This window comes from Dryobates pubescens, chromosome 4, assembly GCF_014839835.1.
Source record: "Dryobates pubescens isolate bDryPub1 chromosome 4, bDryPub1.pri, whole genome shotgun sequence".
Taxonomy (NCBI): domain Eukaryota; kingdom Metazoa; phylum Chordata; class Aves; order Piciformes; family Picidae; genus Dryobates; species Dryobates pubescens.
Genome location: NC_071615.1, coordinates 24854957 through 24872500, shown reverse-complemented (window position 1 = coordinate 24872500; position 17544 = coordinate 24854957). Strand labels below are relative to the sequence as shown.

Below are 17544 nucleotides of genomic sequence, written 5' to 3'. Positions count from 1 at the left end.
CATTTCCCAGGGCTCCATCACAAACCACCGTGTCCGACCCTCCGGGGCTGCATCACCATCTCCCCATCATTGTTCAGAACAGGTTCCATTGACGGGGCAGGAAGAGCAGTGGGAATGCTGCAGCACCACAACAGGCAGCACATTTCCTCCTCAGATTGTTCCTCAGTGTCCCAGGGCACCGGATTTTCTGAATGGATGGCTCTAGGAAACTACTTGATATGTACAGTAACAAATGTGACCATTTAAAGCTTTCCTGTGGTGAATTACTCAATTGCTTTCCAATTTCTAACTGCAAATCCTTTTGATAGCTTTAAAATACACAAATCAGCTTAATGATAGAGGTCAGTACTGGTAAACTAATTAGAATTTTGTTTTCTTCCACAGACCAAAAGAAAAGTGAGGGGAAAAAAACCATCTTTATAAGAATATTCACTCTCACACTCTCACGCTGTTAAATAATTACACAACGGCTGCACCCAGGAGACACAAACATAGGAAGGCTAGAGTTGTGTATGCACCATACAGGTAAAAAAATGAGGGACAATCCCTGCCATGGGGGCAGAACAGGTTCTTCATGCATCAGTCCAGAACCACCATCAGTTATTTCAATTCATGTATTATACAGCTACACCTTATCTGTGTTCTCAATGCTTCCCAGCAGAGACAAATGCAGTCAGACTCTTCAAAATTCTATAAACAAGAATTATTACAGAAAATTGCTCCCCCCCCCGAAAGCATTCCTGGATTTGCTTGAAAAGCTCCATAATCACAGGAAACTTTTGGCTATCCCTGATTTCCACATCTTGGAACCTTTGTCTGTTTAGCTATTTACACTTGTTCAATCAGAAGTTAACAAGGATAGCAACATTTAACCCAGAAGGTAACAGTGGTCTGAGATACCACACGAAAGCTGGGTTAAGTAAGAAAACTATTCATTTCCAAAGTAATATGCAAATGTAATGCAGGTAGAAAACTAAGTGATCAAAATCATTACTACAATTGATTTTATCAAACTCACCCCTGATTTAAGAGGTATTTTCACGTGGAGCTTTCTAACAGATTCAGACTTGGTTATACTTAAGGGCTGTTCATCAAGGAAACCTCTTCAGTGTAATCACTCTTTAACAAATAAAAGATGAAGACACAAAAAACTCATCTTTTGTTTGTCTTTCTGTCACAAGCACAAAGTTTCCACCAATAGAGATGAGTTCCAGGGAAGAAAAAATAAATCTGAAACTCTAAACCAGGAGATACAAAGGGCCAGACTGAAATGCTATTGTATACAAAAGCAGAGAAGCAAGAGTTAGGAAGGGAAGGGGGGTGTTGGATGGCTCAATTGAGGAACTGGCTGGGTTTAAATGAGTGCAATGCCATCCCAAAAAGGAGAAAGAAGGTCTTTTAACTGGCCAGGGGAATTGGTTTCATGGCTGTGGCAGGCATACCACAGAGACAAGGATCAGGTCCTCCATCATCTGCCAGGTATTTACTCAACAGAGCAAGGCCTCTGTACAGCTCTCCTAGGTAAAATGCACGAGTTTTCCAGTTTCATCAGAACCACCGCACTGCAAGATCTATCCAAAGTAGTAGGGAGCAGCAAAGTTACTCCAGACTAAGCAGGATTTGCATACCCCCTGGAGACCACAGTCTAGTAGAAAAGGATGAATCAGACTCTTAAAAGACAAATTTCAAAAGTGTGAGAGGAAACTGCTTAAATAGGTAGATGCTTTACCCCTTGCCTTGATGAGAGTTAAAATCACTCCACAAGTCAGAGATGGAGTAAGTCTTTTTAAAATACTGTACAGGAAGACAGACACAGCCAAGAGCCTGGAAACTCAGACTGATCACATGCATATCAAGGGGAAGGGAATATTATTGTCTCTCCTGTGAGCTTTATTATCCTTACACAGGTACCTCAATCAATGAGCTCCTTTGCCCATGGATTCACCAGTACATAACTTTAAACCTGGAGAACTGGTTTACCACTTAACATGGCCATGAAGGTGGAAGAAATCAGCTCTTGGATCCAATAAGCACAAGCCAAACCAGCCCTACTGCCACAAGCTAAAGAAGAGTGGACAGCCATCCTGACAGAGCCGTTAAGGACTATATGGTCACACAGCTGTGTCATAAAACAAAGGTCTGTAGGTTGTTCCTTAATTCCTTAGGTTATAGAGCCAACCATGTTTTTTTCCAACATGGGATTGATCACAAATATACAGGAGAGCTTAGCCATTAGGGTCATAAATACTTTTCTTTTTCTTTTTGCTGTCTATCGGGGGGAATTTTCATAAAGGAAGTCTTCCAACTCTCCAACTCTGGAGCTCCTCCCCAGCTTTTGAAGAACTATGCTGTACTATTATTTCGCTGCTAAGTTGCTGCATGATTCAGTGTTTACCAATATGGTCAGACCTCTGCCAATGAAGAGTAAAAAACAGAAGGTTGTAGACAGCAATAAGGTCTCCTCTGAGCCTCCTCTTCTCCAGGCTAAACAATCCCAGCTCCCTCAGCCTCTCCTCACAGGGCTGTGCTCAAGGCCTTTCACCAGCCTCGTTGCTCTTCTCTGGACATGTTCAAGAGTCTCAGTGTCCTTCTTAAACTGAGGGACCCAGAACTGGACACGGTACTCAAGGTGTGGCCTAACCAGTGCTAAGTACAGGGGCACAATGACTTCCCTGCTCCTGCTGGCCACACTATTCTTGATGCAGGCCAGGATGCCATTTGCCTTCTTGGCCACCTGGGCACACTGCTGGCTCATGTTCAGCCAGCTGTCAATCAGCACCCCCAGGTCCCTTTCTGTTTGGCAGCTCTCCAGCCACTCCAGCCCCAGCCTGTAACTCTGCACGAGGTTGTTGTGGCCAAAGTGCAGCACCCAGCACTTGGATTTGTTGAATGCCATCATGTTGGACTCTGCCCATCTGTCCAGTCGGTCGAGGTCCCTCTGCAGAGCCCTTCTACCCTCTAAAACACATGGCTTTTTCCCCACAGAAAGCAAAACCCAGAAATCAAACCCTTTAAAACTTAGTGCTTCAGCAACCTCTCAAGTAATCCATTTTTCACTGATTCTTACAAAGCAAAAAAACACCAACCCCAAACATAGTCTCTCTCTTCCCCACCCCAGCAAACCCCTCCACCACCCACCAGCATATTATCAGGGTCTATTTCAAATTTAACTGGAGAGGCACAGCTGCTTTGAAACCTTGAATAAAAGTTACAACTCTGAAGGCTTGTGCAAACATTTTTTTTCTTGTGTAATAATTTGATTTGCAATTTACAACTTCAGATTTACTTTCTATTATATTGTCTGAGTTTTAGGAACTAGGAGCTCTCACTGATACCAGTGAAGACAACAAAAAGCTGCATTCAGCACCTTTGGAAACACTATCATCTTTTCAGCCCAGAGTGCATATTCCAAGTACAGAAAGGGAGACAGCACATCAATGGATGCTCACCCTATCATCTTCCTACAATTTGTTAATCAAGTATCTTACCCAAAAATCTCATTTTTACAGAGAAGAGGATACTGCAAAGGCTTAGTGCTGATCACCTAATAAACATAATCACTTTTTACAAAGAATTTCACAGAATCAGAGAACCATTAAGGTTGGAAAAGACTTCCAAGAACATTGAGTCTAAACTAACACTTCACAGTGTTAAACTAACACTGTCAAGTCCACCACTGAACCATGTCCCTAAGCACTTCATCTACATGTTTTTTGACCACTTTCAGGGACTGCCTCCCTGGGAAGCCTGTTCCAATGCCTGACCACTCTTTCAGCGAAGAAACATTTCCTAATATCCAATCTAAACCTCCCCTGGTGCAAACTGAGGCCATTTCCTCTCATTCTCTCACCTATTACCTGTGAGAAGAGACCAAGACCCTCCTTGCTACAACCTCTTTTCAGGGAGCTGTAGAAAGAGGTAAGTTCTCCCCTTGTCTTCATTTTCTCCAAGCTGAACAACTGCTGCTCCTCACCAGACCTGTTTTCCAGACCCTTCACCAGCTCCACTGTCCTTCTCTGGACTTCCTCCAGCACCTCAATGTCCTTCTTGTAGTAAGGGCTCCAAAACTGAACCCAGTATTTAAGGTGTGACCTCACCAGTGTTGATTCCAGGGGGACAATCTCTGATAGAGGCCAGGCTGCTGTTGGCCTTGCTGTAGTGAGGTGGGGGTCAGTCACAGAAGGTGAAGCACACAGCCTAAACCAGAAAGCCTTTCCAAATCAGTTGTGTGTTTCATTCACCAACACAACTTTAACAGGGCAGGGTACAGCAGTCCCTAGTTTTGTATATTCAGGTATGTATATTTGTATTCTCTGAATCAATAACATGTTAATTTTTTTAATGAGCAGCTAAAATATATACAGCATTTGCAAAGTTTTCTGTAGAAACACGTATCATGGCTATAAACAAAACCAGTCCACATTTAGCTAACTAAATGGATTGACCCCTAAATAATTCCATTCTTATCTCTAAGCCAAAGAATAAAGCTTTGGTAAGTTAATCAGTGTGCCCTGGGAGAGTACCTCTCATGAAAATTTTAGCCAAACTGAATTGGGGGCAGGGGGAAAGGTCAGTAGACACTTAAAACTGTAAGTATTTTGGGTAATATCACTCACTAAGAGCAGTCATAGACCACAAACTAGTTTCTGTTTCAGTTTGGTTCTCTTATAATGTAACTTCACCATTCAGACTGACATGAATGAAGTCAAATCATTAATCTAGCCAGCTCACAGGAGGCAACATTACTGCCTTTGTTGCTTATTTGGATTACCAGGCTGAAATCACTGACAGCAAGCACAGCTTCTTTCTCCCCAGGCCAGGAAAGAGACAAGAATTCCATGTCTGTATTTTAAGGATATATTAAGACCTGTATTACCATCAGAGGTGCAAAGGCAAGAAGGTCTGTGACAATAAAGTCTTGAAAATACACCAGGTCATCTCCAAACTGCATGCAATAAGAAGTTTGTATAAAGATTAGTTTTGCCGAGCTGATCATGTCACACAGTAATCCAGGGAGGAAAAAGTGTGACACAGACCAGAGGACACGACAGCAACTTCAGTGTTTACAATGGTGAAGAAGTGGCCTCTGAACATTTATGACTGTGCTTTGCAGCACCCCAGGTGCCTCTTTCTGGAAGACCAAATTAAGTTTGCATTAGCAGAATCCAAAGAGGAGAACCAAGCCCTTTCCTATTTGCTCCTGAAGTCTGGGAAGGCTTTATATGCAGTAGGAAATGGTGCAATTTATCATAACTAAGAAGCATTAACTGTTTCATTTATCAAAATACTGTGGAGAGAACTCTCTCCTGAGAGATTTATGAAACACTCCTCACTCTACTGCGTGACGTACCAGAGTCAGCCCATGTTAGTCAGCGGGGGGAATTTAGGATTACAGTGTCTCTGTCAGATGAAAACAGAACCTGCATGAGAAAAAACCATGGAAATACAGCTGTGTCTGGTCTTGAAGATTTCCATGACAGCATGAGCTGGCGATTTGTAGGAAAGATGTATTCTGTGCATAACAGGAGCTTTGAGTACAGCGCCTAGACAAAATTCCATGGTGGTTCTGAAAAGACAAAGCCTTATGCATGCTTCAGGGTTCTGAGATTCCTTGTACCAGCAGCAGTGCCATCCTTCCACTATATGCACTGCTTGAACTATGCAGCTTTACTTGGGTTGTTCAGAAGAGATGGAAAAACATGACATCATGTCTTCTCTTTTTCAGTACATGGATAAAATATAGCAGACAATCTCCCCTTGTTTTACAGATCCCTGCCTTCTGCTGCACCATAGTGCCTGTTTTCATCTGCAAAGCTCTGCCTGTGCTTTGGCCAGGGCTGAAGAAGGGGTACCTCCTCTTCTCCATTGGAAGGGATGGAGCAGCAGGGGGGGCTAGCCAGAGTTCAGTCCTCTGGCAGAGAGCTTGATATGGTTTTGTTACTTCTATGTACAAAGAGACTTCAATTAGCTGTATGTGGCCTGAGACAAGAAAGCCTTTATAAGCTTCAAAATGGCCTACAAATAGTGCTTCTGTTCCTTCCCTGATGCGTGGGACTCTCCTGCGGGACATAAACTGGCTATTGTGTTACTCAGACAGCTGTATCTGGGCTCTATCTGGAGCCTGCCTTTTCATGGGCCATTTACAAAACTAGCTAATTTACAGACTGCTCAAGTTTGTCTTAAGAAACAAGGTGTCTTTCAAATCAGAATGAATTCCCTGGGTGCAGTATTGCTTGCAAGCTATTCAAAGTGAGAAAAAGTGCAATGAAATCACGGCAGCAAGCAATCACTGGAGCAGCAGCACTGACACAAAAGGACTGCATGCCTGACCACAGGCAGAGGGAGCTGAAACTTGCTCTTGTCTGAGAAAGAGCAGGGCTCTAAAAAGGAACCCTGCTCTTCTCAGCTGGTGCAGGCAGGGCATTTTAAACAAATGTGTGGGGAGAAAGAACAGGTAGAACATCACTAAGGAAAGAGAAAGATACAGAACACCACTGGCCTGACTTTCCCTAACAAAGTGGTTTCACCTAGATAGAAAATAGGGCTAAGGCAGCAAGGTTTTGTCAGGCTTCAGTGAAGACAGTGCCCTTCACTTCAGCGAACAGTTTCAGAATCAGCATTCAATATAAAAAGTGCACAGTTTACAACAAGAACAATGTATCAAAGAAGAGATAACTTTATCATTATGTTTGCATAAAGACTGGATGTCACTGCAACTCTTGACTACAGAATACACAAAACCATATACCATTCTTCTGAAATGCACACTTCTGTACATTTCTAACCTCACAGTAGTTCTCCTTTGATATGAGAACTGCTAACTCCACTCATGCTGACTTTCTGCAAGTGAGGAGGAAATAAGACAGTAATAAATACAGATAATTGGTAGCTAGAAGTTATAGCGTCCTCACTGCTAACTTGGAATGCAGAGAAGCAGCAAAGCTGACATGCAGAAGAAACCAATTCTGAATTCAAGGGTGATCTAAACTGAGAGAAAAGACACAGTATCTTAATAGCAGAAATTAAGATGCAATAGTCCCGAGGCCTCAAGCTCTTGAAAATCCCTGAAGAAGTCAGCATGTTTCCCAAACTCTAACAGAATTTAAAGCATGAAAACATTTAAAAGAGCAAAGCTGCAAAGTAATAAAAACTGGGAGGTGTCAGAATTCTTGCAAAGTGCAATGAATGCTGTTAGAGTCATCTTTGTCACGTGTGCATTAGAGCAGTCGCAAGCACAGGAATGGCTACTTCTGTTCCTTTCAGCTTCTTGGCCTCATTCAACACATAGAACAGTTGCTCTGGCCATGAATTAGGGACTGGTGGCAAAAGTAATGAGAAGACATCTGCGCTTCATGTCAAAAGCAGAAGACATAGAAGCAAGTAAAAAAGGTAATCAGATACTGTCAATACAGACAATACATAAAGTAGAATAATGAAGAGACAAGAGAGAAAAGGAAAAACTAAAGTAGGATTCTAATATTGCCTCTGGCAGTATTAGTTTATTTCCTCTTTTGGAAATGTCACCCAACTAACATTTCTTAGAGGTGCTCACTAATGGTGTAGTGCATGTTCTTTAGCTGAGCCACCTCATACACCTTTAATTTCAGTGCCGAAGTATGTTATGTTTGCAGACAAAAGCAAAATTACCAGGGAACTGAGCAATTAACCTGTAGCATTCAGTATACCTTGCACACCATTTTTAAAGAGGTATTCAAAGGAACAATTACTTCCTCTGCCCTACTGTAGAGTAATTATTTTCAGTGCCCCGTTAACTGAGCTCAAAACCAAACATTTGAGAGATAACAGCATTTGGAATTATGTAGGAGAACAACCAACAAAATAAGAGGAATACACTGAAAGCCTCAAGATTTTCCAGGGCAAGTCCTAACTTAGCAACAGTGATAGAAACCATTTAACACCAAAGTGTTCAGTAGATTAACTCAACAAAGCAACCTGCAATTTATTTGCTGAAGTTGCTCACTGATTGTTTAAGAGCTGAGAGAATACAGGACAAAGACAAAGCAAGTGAACCATAAAGAGATGTCTTGGACTAGGTAGCAGACTGCTTTATTGCTGAAGGTAATTGTGTTTTCTATTGAAGTTATTTGCTTTTTGTAACTATTAAATGAGGCACATTAAACAAGTTTTGTTTTCCAAAGACAACACTGTAACCATTACTGCATCAAAATCCACCACCAAATGTACCGAAAGCTCTACTATCAAGATCCTAAGCAATAAAACTACTGATACATGTGAATTACCCACCTGAGGATATTCTAATGCATAACGTGGTATTTATCCAGGTTTTAAATCGATAACATTGGCTTCCTTCCACATGCAGCACTTCCTGATGTGTTCACAGGAAACAATTCTGGTTTTTTAAATTTACTGCTTTTAAAATAATGACATGGAGAAAGGATGACAGCTGACAATAGCCTTGCTGCTGGTTTTTTGCAGCAAGGAGTCAAGGTCTCCAAGAGAAATCCTTTACCAATGAAATTCTTCTCTGAATCACACTAAATCGTTCACCATGTAATCATCTATTACCAACTACTTTTCCACGCAGAGGAGACCTTATTGCTGTCTACAACTACCTGAAGGGAAGTTGTAGGCAGGTGGGGGCTGGTCTCTTCTTCCAGACAACCACCACCAGAACACACAATCTCAAGCTGCGCCAGGGGAGGTTTAGGCTGGTTGTTGGGAAGAAGTTCTTCACAGAAAGAGTGGTTGGGCATTGGAATGTGCTGCCCAGGGAGGTGGTGGAGTCTCCATCACTGGAGGCGTTTAAGAAGAGGATGAGGCACTTGGTTTAGTTGAGTAGATAGTGTTGGGTGATAGGTTGGACTCAATGATCTCAAAGGTCTTTTCCAACCTGGTTAATTCTATTCTACTCTGAAACTGCATCATGGCAAAAACAAAACAAAACAAAACAAAAAAACCCCAACAACACCACAACAAACAAACAAACAAAAAAACCCACTCCAGAACGTTCATGGTTTTGATTAAGGATCTCCTTGACTTGACCAGAGCTACTGCCAAGCTTTACTGTCAGCTTCACTTTCCCAGAAAGATGGCAACATGGGTATCACCCCTCTTCCCTCAGATGGAGACTAGAAGTCACAAGGAACTCAGGTCTCCCTACAGCACTATTTTGGTGTTATCAAGTATCAGCAGAGAGACTGTGGAACATCGAAGTCAGACAAACAAGAGTGAGACAGCCTCAAACACTGAACTGCATTTCCTTTTATTGCCATAACACAACTGCCTAGTTGCTCCACACTGATTTTGGACAGTGACCATGAACACAGCACTCCGTCAGCAATTAACAGGATTAAATACTTCTCAGATAATTTGTCATTGTTTACTACTATTTGGAATGACTAAACCAGTACCACTACATTCTACTCCTCCAACTTATACACGTATAAATTAACCAGACACCTGTCCTGTCTACAAAAGAGTAGGTACCGTTGTGTTAGTTGCCTTCACAGACAATTCTGTTTCAGATTCTGTAAGAGATAGGGGTATCTTACCAGGACTGGTTCTGTACAGCTCAGATGGGCTGCTGACCTTTTGGCTGGAGGGAATCCGCTGATGGTACAGTGGAGGCGTTTTCACTAGGAGAGAACAAAAAGTAAACTTCCTCTTCAGTAACAGCTAAAATGTGGATAATGCTGTTGAAATAAATAAATAGACAAGCATTTCCTTACCATAGGATGTCTCTGGTGACAGAGGGAAAGCTGGTGTGGATAGGACAGTTTCATTTCCACTTTTTGATGGAGAGAAGACTCCTCCATCTATTTCATCTTGGTAACGTGCAACAGCCATCTAGGAAGGGCACAAAACCCAAAACAACAGTGTGAAACTTCCCACTTAAGCCTACAACAGAGTGGGACATTTTTCATCAGATCAGAGAATGTTTCATATAATCTGATCCACTATTGCAGCAGAGAGATTCTGGACCACTGAAAACATGCAGACACACAGAGAGGACAAGAGCAGGACATCCATAAACACTGAATTGCATCTCTGAGATAACTACAGTCATTAGTGTTTCTTACTGCCACAATGCAACTGCCCAATTGCTTCATGGGGACCTTGGCTACTGAAGATGAACTTGCTCCTCCCTGTTGGCCATTGCTTCAAGAAATATGTCATGACAAATTCTTCATCCTTTACCTCCTTGGTCTTCCCCACAGGAACTGGTGATCCTGGATTTACAGCCTGGTCTGCAGCAGGAGACTTCATCCATCCAAGCCTGTTATACAATGGCTGCCCAGGGACATCATTGTCATACTGCCCAACACTTAACTTTCTGATCCTCCCCTCTGCAGCACCATCATCTTGCATACTTGGTGCTAAAAATAAAAAGGTACATTGATTAATAAGCTTTCCCCCCCGCCGCCACTTAGAGCTGTTAAAGCAAACTTCACAGTTCCACCTTCAGTGATTCCATTCAAGAATGCTCATTAAATAACTGATTTCACAGCTGTTTTACAAAACCACACACAGAGGGAAACAACAAAACAAACCAACCAACCCATAAAAAAAAAATCAAGACAAAATCCCAACCAAACAACAAACAAAACAAAGAAACAAACAAACAAAAAACACAAACCAACAAACCCCAACCAAAACCAAACCAAACCAAACCAGAAAAAGGCAGTTGGAGTTAACCTTGCTGACATAAGAGAAGATACTTGAACATGTCCAGAGAATGGCAATGAAGCTAGTTAGAGGTCTTGAGCACAAGCCCTGTGAGGAGAGGCTGAGGGAGCTGGGGGTGTTTAGCCTGGAGAGGAGGAGGCTCAGGGGAGACTTCATAGCTCTCTACAACTACCTGAAAGGAGGTTGTAGACTGGTGGGGGTTGGTCTCTTCTCCCAGGCAACCAGTGGCAGAACAAGAGGACACAGTCTCAAGCTGCACCAGGGGATATTTAGGCTGGAGGTGAGGAGAAAGTTCTTCACAGAAAGAGTGATTGGCCATTGGAATATGCTGCCCAAGGAAGTGGTGGAGTTTACATCCCTGGAGGTGTTCAAAAAAGGTTTGGATGTGGCACTTGTAGCCATGGTTTAGTTGTCATGAGGTGTTAGGTATTAGGTAATAGGTTGGGCTCGATGATTTCTGAGGTCTTTCCCAACCTGGTTGATTCTATATTTGCAGTACAGCTGGCTGCAGAGTGAAGCAGCATGTTTCTGCTGATGCTCGGTTTTGAAGAGGTGACTACCAGCAGAGCTCGCCAGCAGGGGCCGCTGCGAGCAGCTAAACAGGAAACCTCCATCCCTAACACATAGCAGCTCTCAGCTGCTTTCCAGGACTGCATTTCACACACACTCGCTCCACCCTCCCGCAAAAAAAAAACCCCAAAAAGCCTCTTCTTAGCTAACGCAGACCCTGGCCCTTATCAGCCCAGCTCACTGCGCATCTTTTGTGACACACATGGCATCACACTTCATCACAAACATCAGGCATTAGCTACAGACAGGAGCTGTAACCTTTTGGATTCTGAGGAGTGGAGCACAAGAGTAAACCTGAGCCAGCAGAATGATACAGGATATTCAAGGGCATAAAGCAATATTTGCTTCCAAAGTCACTATTAAGAGCATCATTAGGCACAGCTTTATGATTAGCAGGGGGTTAGATTCAGACATGCACTCCCACCACAGACTATTCCTGCAGTAATTGTTTCTTCCAACCTTTCCTTCTAAGAGCAAGCTGACAATAAGGATCTCACAGCAGTACAGGACAGTCAAAAAAATAACAGTATATACTGCAATTTTGCAGATACTCCTCTGAGAGCTGCAATGGTCTGTATAAGCAAAAAGATCTTTGAGAATGAGTTATTTCTCTTCAAAGGGCCAAGGATTTATAAAAGAGCTTATTTTCATCATTTGGTGTCATTTAAACTCTTAATAGAATTTCCAGCTCTAAGTATGTGTTGATTAAGCACAGCCCCTACACACTCTGATAATCACAGAATTGTCAGGGTTGGAAGGGACCTCAAGGATCATCTAGTTACAACCATGGGCACGGACACCTCACACTACATCAGGCTGCTCAGAGCCACGTCCAGCCCAGCCTTAAAAACCTCCAGGGATGAGGCTTCTACCATCTCCCTCAGCAACCAGTTCCAGTGTCTCACCAGCCTCATGCTGAAGAACTTCCCTCCTAACATCTGATCTGAATCTACCCATTTCCAGTTCTGCTCCATTCCCCCTAGTCCTATCACTACTTGACATCCTAAAAAGTCCCTCACCAGCTTCCTTGGAGGCCCCCTTCAGATACTGGAAGGCTACAATAAGGTCTCCTCAGAGCCTTCCATAATAGCCACAATCAAGGCATATAGGATATGTGCTTATATTCAGGTCCAGAGAAGGGCAAAAAGCTGGTGAAGGGTATGGAGATCAATATAAATACACCCAACACATCTTGGAAAAGCTACAACTGAGCATCTGGTTTTGTGGCACAACTCTGAAGACTAAAATACTTTTTAAACACCTCATCACACCTACTCTCCAGACCCTTCACCAGATTCATTGCACCTCTCTGAACCCACTCCAGCACCTCAATGACCTTCTTGCAGTGAGAGCCCCAAAACTGAACCCAGGACTCAAGGCGTGGCCTCACTGGTGCCAGGTCCAGGAGGACAGTCACTTTCCTGGTCCTGTTGGTCACACTGCTGCTGATCCAGGCCAGATGCATTCATACACTCATGTCATTAGCATTCACAAATTTGTGAAACTCAAGGTTCCTGCACTGTCAGTATAGTTCCCAGAAAGCTGCAAACAGGTACCTCAGGGAAAGGGCATTTTCCTGAAACAGACTGGAAGTACTTCACATATCAAATTCCCAGCAAGTGTTGGACAACAGAGGGGAATAGTTGCAATAAAGCTTAGAGCAAATAACTTGAAAATTAAGTAAAGAAGTCAGCAAAAAAATTACTTAGCTATTAGTTCTGCAAATTAGTTTTGCAGAGTTGCCTCACAGCAAAACAGATGTTTAGAGTTACTAATTTAAAAGGCACTTTTTCCAGTGCAAAGTGTCAGGAGCCAAGACTTCCTAGAAGTCACATCATTCATTTTTGCTCTTGTAGTTGAGCTTAAAGTTTTGGCAGAGCTTCATAAATATCCCAGGAGCACACATTTATTTCTCTGAAACCATTCTGCATGCTTTCATTTCTCTCTTTTCCCTGGTGATCCACAGAACTAATTTTATTTTCCCCAAAGAACAAATAATAACATTCCAACAGATCAACATCAGAACAGCATCAGGCATTTATCTTGTCAGAGGATTCTCACCATGATAATGCTACAGCTGACAGAAGCAAGGCCAGTCATTAAAGGTTAATCTTTGTTTAGTTGCTTTGGTTTCTTTAGCTGCTTGGCTTTCCTGGAGTATTATTAGAACTATTAGAAAGAAAACAACACTAAGCTAAAAAACCATGCCTGCAGTGGCACATCAATAACCGTGCTCTCTCTGCTGTATCAGCATTTGTCCCAGCTCAACTTCAAAACCTATTAACTCTTTGTGTGCTGTACATGTTTGTATTTCCTAAGTGCATGAGGCACTACGTGCAGATGACACTGTGCTTTGTCTGCAAATCAGGCTGAGGTAATTGTGCATTATGTTATCTCTTTTATATTAAACTCCTTTGATCTCAACTCTTTCCAACCTGGTCCATTCCATTCCATTCCATTCTGCTCCATTCTTTATCTCAGCCCAGAGGGTTTGGGGTTTTTTTTGCTGTGTATTACTTCTCCCTCACTTCTGTGCTGGGGGTGAACAAGCAGCACGTTAACTTGTTACAGGCATCTAGTTGCTCACTTCTCTGTAAGGGGCTTCAAATTGCATTATGACTGTGCATCAAGAGGTAAAATCACCTTTAAAGATCTGAATGTTTCATTAGGCTACTCAGCTGCCCTTCTACTCCTCTGCATTGTTTCTCTTAGAGAATGTTTCTGCTTTTGAAACACAAGCAGTGTGTAACGGGGCAGGGAAATGCACATAAACCCTATAAATAAACTTCAAGGGAGGAAAAGAATATGATAAATTGAATCACAGGAGGATAAAAATGCTTTTGAGTCTCTAGATTCATGTTACCTTGGTTAGCACTAAAGTAAAGTAAACTGCTTTACTAAAGTAAAGCAGTTATTTATCCCTTGAATTACCTGCAGTCTCCATAATGTACTGCATCATTACCAAAATAAGACTAATTTGTTCTCCTTTGCCATTAAAGATTCAGAATAGACTGGAGTAGCTGAACTGGAAGTGACCTACAACAATCACCAAGTCCATCTGCCTGACCACTTCAGGGCTGACCAAAAACCAAGGCCTGCTATTAAGGGCATTCTCCAAATGCCTCTTCAATGCTGACAGCCATGGGGCATCAACCACCTCTCCAGGAAGCCTCTTCCAGCATTAGACCACCCTCTCAGTAACGCAGCATTTATTTACATCAAGTTCCAACCTCCCCTGACAGACACAGCTTAGAGACATTCCCATGTGTCCTGGCACTGGGTACCAGAGAGAAAAGATCAGTACCTCCCTCTCCACGTGCAATCTTCAGGAAACTGAAGAGTGAAGTGAGCATGGTCAGTCAGCCTCTTTCTCTCCCAGCACAACAAAGCCAGCAGTCCTCACCTGCTCCCCACAGGACATTCCTTCCAGACCTCTCACCAGCTTTGTTGCCTTCCTCTGCAACTATTCAAGGACCTTCACATCCTTTTTAGAAGGTGGGGCCCAGAACCACACACAATACTCAAGGTGAGGCTGCACCAACACTAAATACAACAGGAAAATTATCTCATAAAGCCGTTTTGTTTGACAATTCAGCAATAGAATAGCATAGCATAGCATAGCATAGCATAGCATGGCATGGCATGGCATGGCATGGCATGGCATGGCATGGCATGGCATGGCATGGCATGGCATGGCATGGCATGGCATGGCATGGCATAGAATAGAATAGAATAGAATAGAATAGAATAGAATAGAATAGAATAGAATAGACCAGACCAGGTTGGAAAAGACCTTCAAGATCATCGAGTCCAACCTATCATACACCACCATCTAATCAACTAAACCATGGCACCAAGTGCCCCATCCAGTCTCTTCTTGGACACCTCTAGTGATGGTCAGTCCACCACCTCCCTGAGCAGCACATTCCAATGGCCAATCACTCTGTGAAGAACTTTCTCCTCACCTCCAGCCTTAACCTCCCCTGGCACAGCTTGAGACTCTGTCCTCTTGTTCTGGTGCTAGCTGCCTGGGAGAAGAGCCCAACCCCCACCTGACTAAAACCTCCCTTCAGGTCGTTGGAGACAGCCATAAGGTCTCTCCTGGGCCTCCTCTTCTGCAGGCTAAGCAACCCCAGCTCCCTCAGCCTCTCCTCATAAGGCTTGTGATCCAAACCCTTCCCCAGCTTCGTTGCCCTTCTCTGGACACATTCCAGCAACTCAACATCTTTCCTAAACTGAGGGGCCAACTGCAGAGAAGTTTAGACAGTTCTGGATGATATCAAGTCACCAAAATTTAGCTTCAAATTGGAGCCATTAATTGCAGTATCTTACATCAAATGTAAGATCAAATAGATTCTCACTTAGAGCATCTCTTGAAAATCAGCAAAGATCTACATCTGCTTCAGTGCCTAATGAAAAAGTGTTCCATTTTTAGCTTTTATTTGTAGTTCTGTAGCTAAATGGCTGATCAAAGCTTCTTTATAGACAACCTGTTCAAAATCAAAAGCTTTGAACCCAATACGATTAACTGAAATTTCACATCGGCGTTAACAAGCTTGAACATTCTATCACACTGAAAATCTGGAAAGTACAAATTGAGGCCATCAAAAGGGGGGAGGGGGGGAAAGATTATTCAGTTTTTGGAAGATAGTAATCTTAAAAGTTCTGTGCTTAACCTAGCCAACAGGTTGCAAACATAGGGAGTTGCTACAGCACTGAAATACAAATGTCAGAACTTGTAAAACAAAATTGAACCACTTCGATCATCAAGACTTGAGTAACAGTGAAGATCATCTTCTCTGGAGAGAGCATAAGCAAAGTTAACTATTAGTTCACAGAGCTTCTCATTTAGTACAATCAGCACTAGAACAAGAGAACCTGGTCTCAAGCTGCACCAGGGAAGGTTTAGGCTGGATGGTAGGAAGAAGTTCTTCACAGAAAGAGTGATTGGCCATTGGAATGTGCTGCCCAGGGAGGTGGTGGAGTCACCATCCCTGGAGGTATTTAAAAGAGGCATGGATGTCATGTTGAGGGACATGGCTTAGCAGTAGAGGTGGGATTGTGAGCTCTAAGCAAGCAGTTGGACATGATGATCTTAAAGGTCTCTTCCATCCTTGATCGTAGAAGCATAGATAACAGATATACTTCAAGCAAGCTTCTCATCACAGTGTCAACCTGTGTGAAAAGTTACTATGACCTAAAAGAGACTCGACCAGTTCAACCCACAGATTGATATAACTCAGGGTTCTCTTGAGAAAGATGAAGACTCCCACAAGTATGTTTTTTCAGTGCCCCTTTTACAGACCTCAGCAGAGTCAGGAAGGCTGAAATAAGGCACTGGGGAGAATTACGTCAGCATTGCAGACATTCCAGATGCCACTGCCTATGCCGCAGTCGAAAGAGACCTGTGTAACTCTGACTACCCATTACTGTGAGCCATGGGGATTCAATCCAACAGGAGGCTTAACAATTCATCAAGGGGGAAAAAAAGTCTCTATGTCAGCTTCTAACAGAGGAGCCTTCAGGGGCTGACCCACGTACTAAAAAGTGTTACCACAACACTATCCAAATCCAAAGTGATTTTTTTTCCCTTCTGGTACCATTTATCTGCTACAAAGTTTAAGTTTTCTGCAGAAGGTATTTATTTAACAGTCAAGCCTTCAAGGCAGTCTTATGCTTAAATCAAAGCAACTCTATTTTAAGAATGTACCAACCTTTTCCTGTGTGATACCAACTACAATAGGGTTTGTAGTGTATTGTTAGTGAATGCAAATAAGGCAGATGAGGTTTTAGACAAGCTTTGTTCTCCTATCATTTTACAACTTATTTCAGATGTTCTGGGTTTGCTCTCCCACAGAATATCAGAGAGTGAACAGAAACATCTGGAAGAGTTCAATGCTTTTAAAAATTATTATTTAATGAACTATGCAAAAAGGGCTTCTTCCTCTCTCCTTTGTCTGCAGATACACTATGGCATGATTTATGATACTGTAACTTGGACCATCTTCAAAGATATATTTTCAATGGAGGAAAGATCTCTGAAGATGTTCCAGAAATTTCTAATCAGATGTTTAGCCACCTTATTTTTTTTTTTTCATTTAGCATAGAGGGGGGGTTTGCAGGAAGGGAAGATGGCTGTGTTTAACGCTCTATTCTGCAATGAGCTGACCAGCTACACTGCCTCCAAATGGCTGTGTGAACCCCACCAAATTAGGTGACCCGAAGACATTTTAAGATGATATTTTCAAACAAAATAACTAGTGCATGAAGAAGACTTAGAATTAGCTGAGAGCAACATTATCATTT

General features: G+C 42.6%; 1 protein-coding gene across 1 annotated transcript in view; it reads right to left on the bottom strand.

The window, feature by feature from the left end:
* Positions 1-17544, bottom strand: part of TNS3 (tensin 3) — a 111971-nt gene that overhangs the window by 36943 nt on the left and 57484 nt on the right. The window contains exons 15-17 of the mRNA XM_054160963.1: positions 10180-10358; positions 9711-9828; positions 9534-9617 (exon numbers count right to left, since the gene is read on the bottom strand). Coding sequence (XP_054016938.1) covers positions 9534-9617; positions 9711-9828; positions 10180-10358 — 381 coding nt within the window. The remainder of the gene's footprint in view (positions 1-9533; positions 9618-9710; positions 9829-10179; positions 10359-17544) is intronic.